Below are 15,983 nucleotides of genomic sequence, written 5' to 3'. Positions count from 1 at the left end.
AGATAGAGACAGCCAGCGAGAGGGAACACAAGCAGGGGGAGTGGGAGAGGAAGAAGCAGGCTCATAGCAGAAGAGCCTGATGTGGGGCTCGATCCCAGATCGCTGGGATCACGCCCTGAGCCGAAGGCAGACGCTCAACTGCTGCGCCACCCAGGCGCCCCTGAAAATCCACATTCTTGAACCCCATCCCAGGAAATGCTGATTCAGTAGGTCCAGGGAAGGACCCACATATGTGGTTTGTAAAAAGTCCTCTTGGTGATTCTGATCGGTGAGAGCCATAGACTGGGCTGACAAAAATGTCACCTTCAATTAAAAAAGGAAATCTCAGCGCTAAATTTTGGGTTCCGAATCAGTAACTTAGCTACGGTTTTCGGGTATGGTTACCTCCTCATTACCTTTTCACTCTTCACTTCAGGTTTGCAACTTTTTATGTGTACACCTTTAACTGATATTAAATCACCGTCTTTATGGATGTAGAAAAGTCTTAATAATAAATACTTGAGGGGACAGAAGTAGCTTACCCACTGGAAATGGATTTTTCAGACATGGGCACTTTGTTTCTAACGGAAATCCCCGTCAATGTTTGGAATGGCAGGCGAGTGTAAAAGTGCTTCACTTTATCTCTCAGTATAACTACACAGGGGAAGAAAGAAATTATATTATTTAGGGAGAGATCTGTTGTATCCATGGAAATATGAAGATGAGGATGTACACACCGATCGAGAGCTTCCAATTAAAGATGGCGTATTAAACTCACACACTTACTCTCTGCTCTCCTTCCAAATCTCAAGGAAAAAACAGTAAGGGGATTCTTGTAAAGTTTCATACCCACAAGGATACAGAGAACAGAAGAGGGGATGGAGCAACAAAGCTCTGGAATCTAGAAAGCACACAGAGGAGTACAAAGTTGACTTCGGAGACCTAAGAAAGCTGAATCCTCAACTTTTCTGTGGGAAGAACAAGAAATGACCCTATCCACCTTCTGGAATCCCCAAAAGTTTAAGTATGGGCATCACTGGGAAGAAGGTGGACTAAACCAGGATAGGCTGGAAATCTCCTTAAGAAGCAATTTGGTCTCCAGATGGCTTCCTCTCTTTTGCACAGGAGACGAGTGTCCTCACCCCACCACAGAAGAAGGTGGAAGGTTTATTCTCTGGAGAGGACAAAAAAGATAGGATCTCTTGGGTGCACCAGGTGGGGTTCATGGTGGCAGTCCCACACTGAAGCTAGGGGATTCTTTCAAGTCCATCCACATGGTGAAGGTTGAGACTCTCATCTTCCAATCTTATTTGGCATCCAAGCCAATGGCAGCCAGGCTCATGGCTCCAGGCCAGATACTACAAGATTCCTGCACCGGAAAGACCTAAAATAATGACCTGAGGGATTCCCCAAAGGGTGGCCCAATGAGATTATCCTACAGGGAGACTTCAAGTCAGTGAGCTCTCACCACATACTCCAAGCTGCCCAATCAGCTTCTGGGTCCCCCTGTTATAGGTGAGGGTAAAACCAAGGGTCACCAGATATCTGAGAACAACTTCCAGCACAGATAGAACAGTAAAGGAAGCATGATAACATCTTAGGAGAAATGGAGACTGCACGGGGTGGTGGGGAACACTCAAAAAAAAAAATAGTGTCATTAGTGTCCTCAGAGGAAACAAATCAGCTGCTATCTTGTGAAGGCACTGTTGGCATTTTCGGTAATATACAGCGAAATGGAATTTTAACTGATACGTGCATTAATGGTGGCTTTTTCTGAAGAATGGGAGTGTAGAACAGGATTATTCTCTATTGTCAGCTTCAGGTGTTTCTAAATGACTTCCCTTGGCTCCCAGGAGCATGAATAACTTTAATTTTAAAAAGGAGAATAAGTTATTCTGGATATTTCTAAAACCACAGAGCCAGTAGCGCCCTGGAAATGCAGTTGTGCAGATCCCACCAAGCACTCACCTTTCTTCCGGAATAGGGTCTTTGGCCTGTGGGGCAGGATCAGTCTGCAGCCCTTGGGATTGGACTCCATGACATCGTCACACACCTGGGCCTCTGGGTAGAGGGCACAGGTGAAATACAAGGGTGCGTTGTCTGTTATCTCCGCCAGCTGACAGAAAGAGGGCTCCTGCACACAGCCTACAGGCAAGACAGCGATGGGTTTTAGTCCCTGGGAGGCCTGCAGGAAAGGAACCTCTACAGGTCTACCGGGAGGAAATGCCTGGTAGGGATTCTTCCTGGGAGGACAGAGGCCCAGGACAGTCAAGACTACCGAGTCTGGAAGGTCCAAGAAAAAGTGCTGGGGTTCTGCTAGCTGGGAAGATGATTGTGCACCAAACAGGGGGTCCATATGGCTCTGAATAAAAGCAGAGTCTAGGAAGGTGAAGAGTGAGCTGGACACACAGGAATACAGGAGAAGACAGGGCAAAATTCCATTGGATCTACCCAGGACCATCTCAGAGGCAGCTGGGATCTTCAGACCAGAGGCCACAGGACTGTAAAAACTTCGTGAACTCTGTGAATGCTCTCGCCTGCTCCTACTCCCGTGTCAGACGTTTCCACTGGTATATGGTAGCTTCCTCACAGGGTGGGGTCATAGTTAATTCACCTTCTTTTGTTTTCTCTATCCCCATGGTCAAACACAAGGATTAGAACACAGCACGTGCTAAACATAGTGCATGCCTGTTGGGTAAAGGAAGGAAGGAAGGGAGGGAGGGAGGGAGGGAGGGAGGGAGGAAGGATGGATGGATGATGGATGGGTAGATGGATAGATGGATGGGTGGATGGATGGATGATAGGTTCTGAGAGCAGAGTAGATATTATCTATACTATAAACTTCTTGAAGATAAAGGTTATGTCCTGTCGCTCTTCGGTATTACTGATGGTACGAACACTGAAGTGATCCTTGAGTTTTGCAGTTGAGTGTCATCATATCTATTTCTCAAGAGTTGTTAAGCTGGGTCTGTGGTGCCTGACCAGAGGATCTAGAAGAGGAAGAGTGAGGTCTGAGGATACTTACGAGACAGGCACCACAGGTTTGCCTGCTGAGGTGAAAACAGGTGTTTGAAAAGCCAGTGCTGCTGGCTGGGCAGAGATCGGCTTCCGTTGACAATAATCTGGTTAAGATCCACAGGGGAGAAAAGTTCTGTCGTCAAATCTAAAAAAGAAGGAGAGAGTCAACTTCCTTTGCTTTATCTCCACAATGAGTCTCTCTCTCTGTGTCCCCCACTCCCTACCCCCATTGTGTGTGTGTGTGTGTGTGTGTGTGTGTGTGTGTGTGTGAGAGAGAGAGAGAGAGACAGACAGACAGACAGACACACACACACACACACACACACACACACATTTTTTTAAGGCTATGTAAAGCCAGGGCAGGTCTGGAGGGCTGGGAGTCTAGCCAGGCAGGAAGGGTTCAGACGGTTTCAGAAAGTCCTAAAAATTATAGAGTTGCAAAATCTTATAATCTTAGTTTGGAAGAAACCTTGGGAGCCGTCTGGTTCAACTTTTCACCCAAGGCAGGACTTTTCCCCCACGGTATTTCTGGCCAGTGCCCCTGCAGCCCTGCATGACATGTCTAGGCTGACCACAGCACCCCATTCCACCATTAGAAAGTTGTGGAGTCAAATCCATCACTTTGAACCCCTGATGCGCCTATCTTTTGAAGCCACACAGAAGTCCTATCTGTCTCCCACATGGCAGCCTTCATCTGTGCAGAACAGCTTTCAGCTCAGCTCTGCCCCCCTGAGAGCTCCAGCTTCACTATCCCTTAGTCTCTCCCTGTATCTTCATGTGCCATGATCACTGGCTGAAGGCTCTTTCTGGGTGCCCTGCCGCCCACAGGAGAGAAATCCAAGCTTTCTTCTCAGTCCAGGCTCTACCTGTATTTTAAGCTTTATCTCTACTTGCCTCAACGCCCACACCAGAAGCCTTGCCACACTGCTTGCTGCCCCAGGACCATTGTCTGTGCTCACCCCTCCTCCTCACCTACCTAGTCCTCCTGTGCTTCAAGGCCAATGCTGTTTCCTCCTGCTCTGATGTTCTGTAGCCCTATAAAGAGGCTCTCCAGTGCTGCAGGACCCAGGTCCCAGGTCCCAGGGTGGGGCCCGATTTCTACCCTTCATGACAGCTCTGAGTTTATAGAGGTGCCTACACTGGGGGCATGAAGCAGTTCATGGAGTTGAGCTGGGACCCGCTTACAATGTCCCTTACAGGGCTCTGGCATAAGGGGCATTACATGCCATATGGACCCCCATTTGGCGTGGGCTTGCGCATCCTCCCGGGAGCCCACGTTCCATGCTCCGCAGAGCAGCCTCCTGAAGACTGAACTTTTTCACCAACAAAAACCGCCAAAGGAGATAAAAGCTTTACTGCCATCTGTCAAGGCCAGAAGTTAAGCCCTGGCAGAGCCCCTGGAGACCATGTTGCTGCCCCTCTTCCGGCCACCCCAGCCCCTTGGGTTCTCGCACTTCACACGACTGTCCAGGGCACAGTTTGCACGCCTGCTGCATGATGCCTGGCACAAGCTAGGAAAGCACAGATCACCTGTTAAGACAGCAGAGTAAGAAAGCAAAAAAAAGAAAAAGAAAGAGAGAGAGAGAAAGAAAAAGAAAGAAAAAGAAAGAAAAAAAGGAAGGAAGGAAGGAAGGAAGGAAGGAAGGAAGGAAGGAAGAAAGAAAGAAAGAAAGAAAGAAAGAAAGAAAGAAAGAGAGAGAGAAAGGAAAGAAAAGAAAAGAAAAGAAAAGAAAAGAAAAGAAAACACAAGAGGCCTAAAGGCAAACTTGAAGTTCCTTCAGTCGGACTCTGTCCTCGAAGACTTTGCACAAGCTGTTCCCCTTAACTGGAACACCTCCCTCATGTTCCCTGGAAATGGCTGGCAGATCCTTCCAGGCTCCTCTGTGAAGCCTTTCTGCCTCCTTCGGGGCACCTAGCGTCGTCCCTCCCCTGCGTCCTCACGGCACTTGACACCTGCCCCATTAGAGCCCTTGCCACATAGTCACACAGCAGCTGGCATCCGGGAATTCTCACTCATCTGCGAATGTCCGAGGACACAGCGTTTGTGGTCAAAAACTATCTGTCTGGTGGATAATACAATGAGTACATAGCCACTTGATTTGTACCCGGTTTCCAGGCCATATTAGGAAGACTTCATCGTCCTCTTGTTCTCCCCAAACTTTGTCCTCCCCCTGAAGGCCAGGAGGCAGATACAGGCCTTGCCAAATAGGAGGCTGCTCTTGCTGGCCTCCCTGTGTGTGTCTCAAACACTCCGACTAATTGAAGTGACCTGGAGTGGAAAGGGGACAATTCCTCACTGTGCTCTGAACCGCGGAGGCCATTCGGGGGGACACCGAGGAGCACAGGCCAGGTAAACAAGGAGGGGAAGTGGCCCTGGGCCCAGCCAGCCTTACAGGAGTGGACCAAAGGTGTCTTTCCTGCAGGGGCCTTATCTTCCTCAGCCCAGGAATGTAATCAGCTGGGAAAGGGAAAACCGAGCTGAGCTGAGTCTATTCACCCTGATTCGCTCCAAGGTTTCGGGCGAGGGGCCCAGCTCCCCTTCTGGGGGGGGAGTGAGGCGGGGTCCTTCCTGCGGGAGTCCTGGGATGGTTCTGTGGATGTGGACTGATACAGGGTATGATGATGGAGTTTACAGACTGTCCAGAAACGCCCCAACGTCCTTCACCTGTACATCGCCACAAGCTGTCTGGCTATCCCCCGCGGCACTGCTAAGGTGGGGGAACCCCAGACACGAGTGCCCCAGGAGAGGCAGGGGCCAGCAGCAGTGCCTGGTGCTAGGCAGAAACTGGGGCCAACGGGAGAGCCAGGCCCCTGACGGCAAGGGCAGCTCGACTCAGCTCAGACGACAGTCGCCAGGCGGACATTTGAAGCCAATGTTGCCAGAGCTTTTCCTCTGTTTTTCTCTAGAGAAGCTTGAAATCTCAATTTTTACATAAAATCTCCCGTTAAAAATATTGGCTCAGTTAAAAAAGAACAAAAACACTGCTCTGCAAATCAAACAAAACCCGTCTGTTCCATCCGCCGGGGGCCACCAGGACTCAGCTCTGGAGCCCACACTGTACCAAGGAGTGGCTGCGGTTCTAGAAGAACCCAGGCTTCGGAGACAGCTGACCCCAGCTTGAATCCTGGGGCTGCTTAGTTAGTGATGGACTGGCTGAAACAGGGGATACAGGGGCACCTGAGGCCTCGCGTGTCTCATTGATAAATGGGAACAATGACACGCCCTACCCGTTTCGAGGTGCTGCATCTGAAGGACCAGATGCAGGGCCTGCCTCCAGGGGGCTCAAGAAGGGGGCTTGCTCTCTTCTGCTCCCCTCCCCAGTGAGTGCTGAACTCACCGTTGCTTTGGCAGGAAAACAATGACTGGCGGCAGATAAACTTGAACGCCAGCCACGTGTTCGGGAGACTCCCGAGGCAAAACAAATCTGCCAATTTGTTTGGGCAGAGATCGGAAAGGTGAGGGTCCGGGTCACTGTGCAGAAGAAACCCGGCCACATGCTTGCTTATGAGAGCAAAGGAGGGGCAGCCTTCTGCGCAGGTGCCCAGCCACCCACTGCCACCACCCTGCTGGCAATATTCAAGCTTCCCCCGGAAGACCTCCGAAAGTACAGAGGACACCACTGCGAAGAGCACTGGACAGGAGTATGTACTCTGACCCTAGTTTCCGCGCCAAATGGGGACCTGCTGTCTGATGCGCAACACAGAAAGAGAGAGGACTGGGGATAGAACTTTACAGAAGGCTTGCTATGAGCCTGGCTCGGTGCTAGGATCATCACCACCAATACCACGGCCACCCCATAATAACAGCCATCAGTTTTTGAGCACCTGCTCTGTGCCCCTGTAATTTTCACCATCACCTACTCTAATTCCCACAACTGCCCTGGCTTATGGGGACTGCTCTCTCCCTCTCTCTCTCTCTCTCTCTCATTTACCGGGGGAGAAACTGAGGCTCAGGGTTGCACAGGCAGAAAGGGGCAGAGCCAGGGTTTGATGTCTTCTCTCCTGGCCTGAGAACCTGTATTCTAAACCAGGGCACAACCCTCAGGCCCTGCAACTCTACGAATGCAGAATGAATCCCTAACTGCCCAACTACTAGGGGATGAGCCCCATTTGGGGTGGGTTTTGTGCCTTATCTCATTTGAGCTGGACAGAAGCCCTGGAAAGGAGAAGAAGCTGCGATGGTGGGTGCCTGTTAACTACCAGGCAATGTTCCAGGCGCTTCACCTGGCGCGTACAATAATCGGATTAGTGGAGGCGAGATACCTTCTACGCATGATGAAGCAAGGCTCTTAGAAGGTGAGCAAAGTACCCACGGCTGTGCAGTTCGCCTAAGTGGCAAGAAGTGGCTCAAGCCCTAATGTACCTGCTTTGCAATGTGGTGTTCCTCCCATGGTGCCGTGTTGTCTCCCCTGTGCTGGCAGACGGGCCTGCCTCCCCTCTCCCTTCCCCCGTCTACCCTTCCCTGCCCTTCCCTGCCCTTCTCTGCCCTTCCCTGCCCTTCTCTGCCCTTCCCCTGTCTACCCTTCCCTGCCCTTCCCTGCTCTTCCCTGCCCTTCTCTGCCCTTCCCCTGTCTACCCTTCCCTGCCCTTCCCTGCTCTTCCCTGCCCTTCTCTGCCCTTCCCCTGTCTACCCTTCCCTGCCCTTCCCTGCTCTTCCCTGCCCTTCTCTGCCCTTCCCCTGTCTACCCTTCCCTGCCCTTCCCTGCTCTTCCCTGCCCTTCTCTGCCCTTCCCCTGTCTACCCTTCCCTGCCCTTCCCTGCTCTTCCCTGCCCTTCCCTGCCCTTCTCTGCCCTTCCCCTGTCTACCCTTCCCTGCTCTTCCTCCTCCTCCTCCTCCTTCCTCTCCCTCTCCCCCCCTCCTCCCTGCTCTCACCCTGAGTTTTAGCTCCCCCTAAGAAATACCAGTTGCAGATGCTAGGGACAGAGTGTCTCAGCACATACGTTCTGTCCCTACTCGTGTATGGATTCATATCTTCCACTGAGTAGAAGGACCCTTTCTCAAAAGACCCGAGAAATCTCACTCAGTAAACAATATCAGAGCCCGTACGTTGTGTTTCCACTCACTGACCACAGTCAGCTGAGGCTTTTGCTCGTTAACAGTTTTTGCTGGGTTCTGTTGTTATGGTTGTTTTCTTTTCCAGGAGCAGTGATGCTTCTTCAATGATTTCACTTTTCTTTCTGAGCCAGTCGCCCCTCTGAGGAGCTGTCTGTATTTGTGAGATGAATGATTGGGTTAAGAGCTTGGAGGGAAGTCCCTGGCTCCAGGGTGCAGATACTAACGGGCCCATCCACGGATCGGACGCTTGGCATCACTGTTTTGTCTCCACGCCCAGGCTCCCAAGTATAGAAAAGGGCTTGGGGGTTGGTACCTGTTTCTGTTGGAGAGGCTGCCCTTGGTTCTACGTCTCTTCTACATCCCAGGGACTCAGGTCGAGACCCCATGTCAGAATCTAGGAGGGGAAAAAAAAAAAGATTGTTGCTCTTATGCTGAGGTGAGAAAGGGGAGGGATTCCTCTCGTCAACAAAAGGGCAATGTGAGAAATCCTCAGTCTGCCGCCAGGTGCCCAAGACAGGATCAAATCCAGGGGCACAGCCTTGCACGCTTCGGCCTTTTACAGAACACCAGCCAACCTCTCATTAACAGAATCATTATTGTCCTCCATGTTGAAATGATTCATCGCTCATAAATTCTGCTCTTTACGATAACCCGTGAAGGTAAGGAGTAAGACTGCCGTTTACTTTTGAGAAAACAGGCGTAGAGATGAAGTAACTTATCCCAGAATATGCAGGTGGAAAGTAGATGAATTAGAATTTGAAAAAACTAAATAAAATCTCCAAGTTGGGAGCTTGCTTTCCTTGAAAGCAGAGTGAGCCTACGGGGAGAACAGGGCATCAGATAAGCCTTTGGGTGCTTCTGCTCAGGGGGGCGAGTATCCCAGGGAGAAGCAAGTCCTTAATTCTCCGCCAGCAAGCAGCCTATTTGTCAGAAGTGTTTGAGAAGTAGGAAGCCCTGAACTTGCAGCCAGAGTCTGGGTACCAGCCCAGGAGCCCTGGGGGCATTTCACCAAACCTCTCCACGCCTGGTTGTTCTTTCTGCAAAATGGATAAAACGCCATCCCCTTTCATAGCACCTTATGGGGACGGCTAAATGGGAAAAGAAGTGTATAATCTCATTAAATCATTTTAAAATGAGAATACGGTGGGCACCCTCCTTTTCTTTTTCTCCTGTCCCTCCTTTTCTTCCTCCTTCTTCCTGTGCCCTCCATCCATCCTCGCCACCACGGGCACGAGTCAGCAGCTAGGATGCCCTAGGCTTTGCTCCGAGCCCACCACCCCGCCACCTTGCCCGAGCTCATGCAGCTCTGTGCGGCGAGCGCTCTTATTGTCTTGCTGCCCCTGAGGAGACGGGGCTGGGAGGGGGTAACTGATGTGCAAAGTGGTGAGTAATGCAACCAAAAAACACACCCAGTGACCCTGCCCATGTTCTGTGCTCCTTCCCACCATCTCCCTTCACAGGCACAGAAACAGATCACCAGTCCTGTCTCTAAGGGGACCTGACAAGGGCGAGGAGGGATCCCTGGAAGAGGACGGAAGTGATCTGGGGCGGGATCTGTCCGTATCCTCCCACTAGCCCATGGCCCCGCTTGTATGGGCTTGTGTGGGTCTGCTGCACCTGCTGCCTCCCAAGGCTGGAGCCCCCTACGGGTGAAGGCTGTGCCTCGCGCATCTCTCTCATCCCAACTATTCAGACTCAACCCAAATGCCTTGCACTGTCCCTGCTCTGAGTAGACACTTGATCAATGCTCTGTAAATTTGGAGGACAAACAAAGCGGAAAGGAGATGCCAAATGTGGGCTTCACCTGGAGCCCCGGCCTGTTCCTCGCACCCGCAGGACCACTACCTCTAAGCAGGGGTCATGGCATCACCACGGGGGGGATCCGTCCCCTCACCCTGACCTCAAGGGGAGCGGCACCTGTGGCCGAGGCCCCTGGAGAAATGTCTCCCTGAACTGCAGTGGCCTCGGAGCTCCCGCCCTGTAACAAGGGCAGCCCGGGGTCAGTGAACTTGATCTCACAGGAAGCCATGCTTCCTTCCCCCAGCACTTCTCGGGCTTCTACACTGTTCGTGTTTCTTCTAGGGTTTGGTATCTTATCTGATGAGAGTCAGGCCCTTCTATGCCACACAGAGCACTTATTTGGAAAGCATATCTCTACAGTTTTCTCTCTGGGGAGCAGAGTGCCCCAAGAACGGGAGGTGGGGCCAGGCAGTCGGGAGTAATCCGCGTCCCGCTCACCCCCTCCGCCCCACAGCTCACCTTTCCAGAGATAAACCTGTTGGAAGCTGGTAATGGTGTCCGGAGATCCTTCCATGGCTGCCGGAACTGCAAAGAGAGATGTTTCTTTTTATGAGCTTGAGTGTGCTCGTTCTCACAGGGGACCGACCACAGCCACGCTGACCCACCTCTCCCACATGGGCCCCTCCCAGCCTGACAACTCTATTTCCTATCCAGGTGCACCCCCAGAAAAGAGAGCATCATGGAGCTGTCTTCCAGATCCCTGGTACAAAACCAGAGCTGATCAGGCCCCAGGTGTCTCTCTCAGGGCGCCCAAGAGATTATCGTGGGGGAGGGGGCCAGGAAACTGTGAGACAGTCACTGAAGGAATGGGGACTGGCCAAAAGAGAACCAAGCCCATAGAGACTCGGGTGCTGTTACTTGTCCATGTCATGTAAGCCCTCTGAGACTCTTGCCTCGTGGGCAAATGGGGGTGGTAATTGTGAGGGTGGGAATACGGTGAACCATCTTCTGTAGCCCCCAACATTTGATAAGGACTCTGATGGTAGCTGCCATTATTTGATTCATTACTAATATTATTCAGTTTTTCTTTCCGCCAAACCGCACTCCTCCGGAATCACCCAGATGAGACTGGTTTTGCCACACCATTCCTTGATGGTCGAGTTTGCCTCTCTTGCCTCTGCTCAGCCCTAAGAGGCTGCCTGTCCCCCTGCATTATGAAAGGCTGGGAAAAGAGCCTAGAAAGCTCAGATTCTGGAGGCAAAGGAACTCACACATGGCAGAAAACACCTGGCTCACAACCTGAGACCTCAAGAAGTAATCATGTTGTGTTAATTATCATTAAGAACCATGTATTGTTACGGTCAATTATTATTAAGAGTCATTGCCACTGGCCCAACACTGTGATGAGCACCTTCCAGATATTGCTTCATCTCAACCTCATAGGCTGGCACTTTTGTCCCTAATTTCCAGGTGTAGATCAAAACCCAGAGAGGTCAATGCCAGAATTAAAATCCCTCCTGCTCGGCTCCATACCCCAAGCTCTTCATCACCTGGCTAAAGAGAGGACTACATATTTTAGAATTCTGTCCATCCAAAACAGCAAACATCTATGAAGGTTCTTGTGTTTAGAGAGGTGTTTAAGGAGGTTTAAAGAGGTTTAATTAAACAGTGAACAATTTGGAAAACTCAGCTATTAAAGTCATGAGCCCCTCCTCCCCAAGAATGACCATGCTCTATGCTGGGTGGGGGGAGCGGGGAGAGGTAAGCCAAAAATATTGAGTTTCACTTCCATTTGGTTTTGCTTCTAAAATGGGAATAAACAACAATTCTAGAATGTCTCACAGTGCCCAATATCAGGATTACACATTTCCTTAAAAGACCTACTCAGAATTCTCTCCTCGCCCTCTTCAGAGGGCGGATGCCACTTATAAAAATTTAGGGAAGTTAAAACCTATGATATCTGGGAGATCTAGACTTGGATCTCTGAAAATGTGAAATTCATTCAACACACTACAGAGGAGTCCACCGTGTACTCTTCCGGCACTAACACGGAGCAGAGGACCATCTGCTCAATGGGCTCGGCTTCCGCCATCTTTCCCGATCATATCCACTTATGATGAAGGGCAGGGGAGGGGACTCTGGACCTTGCCCCAAGGGAAATTAGAGAATTTGTTTCTTAAGTCTTTTTATACCCAAATCTATTTGGTATACTGACTCTTCAAAAGGATGGATGGATAGATAGATAGATAGATAGATAGATAGATATAGATATCCTTTTGGTAACATAGATGTAAATCTAATAAATAAAGTAAAATTTGCCAAATAGTTTAGGCCATGCATTAGGATTCTTATTTATCTTGTAAACGTAGGAGAAGCAACATCTTATCTCTAGGCTGCTTTATTGCTTTCAAATCTAAGACTGAATCCAAGGACCACTTTACAGAGTAGTTTGCCACGGAATTCTGCTGAGCATTTAGACCACGGACCCTTCGTCAGTATTAGTACACAGCCCCATCGCTGCCCCTTCTCAAGAGCAATAATCCCTCAAGGATTTCTTCGCCACTAGGCAGTTCCCATTTCTGACTTGGGGCAGTCAGTGAGCTGCTCACGTTGTCCAGAACATCTCGATGTGGTGTGGGAGATGTGTCCTGCTTTTCATGGAGTGTCGAGGACAATTACAGGCGCCCTCCATCATCCGGAGAAGAACAGGTGCTCTGCACAGGTGCACACAGGTCTCATGCTGTATTTTTGGGCCAGAATGCACTGAACTGTGGTGAGAATGGGACCTTCTTTCCCACTTTTTGTCCATCTCGAGGCACTAGAGCCCTGTAGCTTCTAGCCTGGAAAATATGGTGAGCCTTAACCTCATCCTTGGTTTTGGCTCATTCCAACACCATTCAATTCAGTGGAATTCAGTTAAATTCTGCACGTGAAAAGTCGATCACTTGGTAGACCCAGAAAGCCACGTGACTGACATCTACAGACTGACGTGGAGATGCTTGTAAATCACCACAAAGTGATAATGCCCTGGGGTTTTTAACTACTGAAATGATTGCCAGGTCTCCACAGGCGTGCACAGATGGCACAGGGGTGAAGGGCATGGCCTTGCCCTCTCTCGTCTTCCCATCCCCCACTCCATTTCTACATCCACACTCACCTCCTCCTACTTTCCAGGTGGGTCAAGGGCACCCTCTCCTTCCCGGTCACCCTCTCAGAGCCATCCTCCTCCCCTGCATCAACTTCAACATTCACCCAGGCTGTTTCCCAAAATGGTCTCAAGTTCACCCCCACCGCGGGACCCTCCCTCTTGGCTCAGGCCTCATCACAGACTTTCATGGGTTCCCTTGACTCCCTCCCACCCCCCAGCCACACAGCACCAGGGTATCCTTCCCCAAAGGCAATCCTACCTCCAGTCTCGTGATAGCTACCGCATATTTCAGAAGTCACTTCCCTGGGACCTGGTTCTTGGCAGTGTGAGCGGCCACGTGACGTCTCCAAGGGGCCCATCTTTCCAGTCCCACCTAATGCTTGCTTCCAGGCTTCTGTCTCACTGCACAGGTTTCTCCCCTCTGCCTTGAGAACTCTTATCCCCTTTCACCTGGTTAACCTCTATTCACGCTTTAAGAACCGGGGCCAACGACACCTCCTTCTAGAAGGCCCCCATGAGCCCTCTGGCTGGGTTATATGCCCTTCCTCTCGATTGGCACAGCACTCAATGAATACTTCTATCTTTAATCTCACATTTGACTGTAACTGTCCATTGAATGTACTAGAGCTTTCGGAGGTCAGGAACGGGGACTCAGTGTTCTTTGTATCACCCACACCTGGCATAATCCCTGCTGCAGAACCAGTGTTCAGCACATTAATGAACTCAAGGAGGAATGAATGAGGAAAACAGTAATCAGTGATATTCAGAGCCCACCAAGCAAACACAGAGCATTACCTTCCCAAGCACAGGAAGGCTGGCAACCAAATTAGCTTTCCTAATGCAGACTTCCAACGCTTCCCTCCATTCCCCAAAACTTCCCCGGCTCAATAGTGTTGATTGTGAGGTGGCGCATAGAACAGAAACAAACATGATTCCGCCTCTTCCCTGCTAAGCAATATCTTAAGGAAAAACAGTTTTGACTGTCCAGACATTTGTTCCATTCCTTCCGTGACAGCTGAGTTAGAATATCCCTGTGACACAAACAGGCCTCCACGCTCTGACTCATCACCTCTCTCTCCATAATCAAGGCAGCAGGAACACAAGACACATTGAAAGTTTTGGGGTTTGGCACACAGCCTGATTCCTGAGGACTGGTGGGTGTTGTGTGGTCTTAACTTACTTCAGAACACTTCTGCAGAGGTCATGTGCTGTGTCTGGGGTGCTTAGTTTGAATCCACAGCCTGGGAGTGGGCAGCATCCTAAACTAGAAAGCCCAGGTTTCAGAGTCCACTTTCCATTTCTTGCCCTTCCTAAATAAACTGCATTCCTGAATCCTTGTCTCAGGCTCTGCTTAGTGAGAAGCACATGACAGCTATTGTAAGTAACTATAATAGGGTCATCCTATTTGTAGGTGCCCTACGTCTACTCCAAATGCATTTGGAGACAGTAAGCATCCCAGAGGCATTGTAAGCTTCTCCCCTTTGCCCCCAGCACCCCAGACAATGGCACTGATACAAAGCAGACTCCTTCAAAGAGGACGCCAGCCATCAGCCTAAACCTCACCACTGCCCAAAGCATGAAGCCTTTGGGATTCAGAATTAAACCCAGGAGTGTTCCGCCAAGGCCTGTTTTTCCTGTCAAATGTTAAGTCCCTATGGGCAGTAAGGGACATTTAATCTGCCTATTTTTCATTCATTTGCACTTCAAGACATTGTGAGAATGAAGCCATAAGCAGTTCCAGAGCTTTCTAAGCCTTTTCCCTTAGAAATGGGAAGATGGGTCTAGCCAGCACCAAATAGTTGAAACACCCAGAGATGCCCATTGGCGATTTGGGAGACACAGACTCTGGGTGGATTCCTCTCTTGAGAGTAATGTTTAAATAGGAATCTGACGACAGGAAGGAGAAACCTCACAATCAGGAAAAGCACTGGGCCTTCATATGGGATAAAATGGCCCCCAGGGGATTTGTAGGGTTGTTTGTTTGTGGGTGTATTTGTTTGTTGTGAACTGGTATTTGGTTGGCTTAACAGATCAGGAAAAATGCACAAAAAGGGAATTCTGAGTTCTAGGAACCTTCCTCAGTCCACTAAGACAGGCAAACAGGGCCCACTTACGTCAATAATCTCCCTGACACTCCAACTAACCTTTGAGCTCCTTCTTACACAGAGACCACCCCGCCCTGTCTGTACCCCAGTCCTTGGCCACACGCACATTCAGCAAGCTCTCAGGCTGAGTGACGGACAAGCAAGCCCAGCAACTCCCCCCTCTATGGCTGTTCATGCCCACCCAGCTCACCTCGCACCCCACCCGACCCTCCTGCTTTCCCAGGGCCTTCTGTCCCTTTCTCCCCACAGCCCTTGAAAATCCTTGAAGTAGAACATGCAGGTTGCTGACATTAATGACCCGATATCTGGAGCGGAGTGAGCCCAGAGAGACGTCCATTACTGGACTCTTTTGCTGGGACAACACAAGGTATACAAGCACCATGGAGTGGCATGAGGGAGAGCTTCCACTGGCAGCCCTGGTCTCCAAAGCCTAAGGGTTAGGTCCCAGCCATGGCACTTCATGCAAAGACAGTTTCTTTAAGTATGACGGGTCACAGCTCAGAACTGCTCCCTCCTGGGTGAAACTCTGATGTAACCAGCCACCTCACTCAAGTAGCAAAAGGATCGGTGAGCCCGAGGGGGTGAAAGTGCTTCGTAAAATGCAACATGGATTCTGACGCACTTCCTGTTTGAATTTAGTGTATTCCATTGGGTTGCAATATTCTACAAATGGCAATCAGTTCACTGACGCTTTGTACGTAAATGCTAATTGTCCATTAACCGGGCCACCTGTTGGACCAGACTCTCAGAGTACCAGTGAGCTAATATGAGAGCGGATGTCCAGACCGGAAGTCCTACAGGGTGCCTCTGTGGGATGTGCCGTCAGGGGAGCAGGGACTTGTTCAGAAATCATGCCTTAAACTACAGCCCATAGAGCATGTTAGCACTTAATTCTCTAATATGTAAAAAGTATGCCCCCATTTTGCAGATGGAGACC

At 50.2% G+C, this 15,983-nt stretch overlaps 1 protein-coding gene across 1 annotated transcript in view; it reads right to left on the bottom strand.

Moving 5' to 3' along the window:
- TG (thyroglobulin) overlaps nucleotides 1-15,983 on the bottom strand; it is a 244,300-nt gene that overhangs the window by 153,513 nt on the left and 74,804 nt on the right. Inside the window, exons 29-33 of the mRNA XM_026495381.4 lie at nucleotides 10,313-10,369; nucleotides 8,367-8,447; nucleotides 3,005-3,142; nucleotides 1,948-2,124; nucleotides 522-633 (exon numbers count right to left, since the gene is read on the bottom strand). Coding sequence (XP_026351166.3) covers nucleotides 522-633; nucleotides 1,948-2,124; nucleotides 3,005-3,142; nucleotides 8,367-8,447; nucleotides 10,313-10,369 — 565 coding nt within the window. The remainder of the gene's footprint in view (nucleotides 1-521; nucleotides 634-1,947; nucleotides 2,125-3,004; nucleotides 3,143-8,366; nucleotides 8,448-10,312; nucleotides 10,370-15,983) is intronic.

This window comes from Ursus arctos, unplaced genomic scaffold, assembly GCF_023065955.2.
Source record: "Ursus arctos isolate Adak ecotype North America unplaced genomic scaffold, UrsArc2.0 scaffold_6, whole genome shotgun sequence".
Classification (NCBI taxonomy): domain Eukaryota; kingdom Metazoa; phylum Chordata; class Mammalia; order Carnivora; family Ursidae; genus Ursus; species Ursus arctos.
The sequence above is the reverse complement of the archived record's forward strand: the minus strand, read 5'-3'. Positions and strand labels throughout refer to the sequence as shown.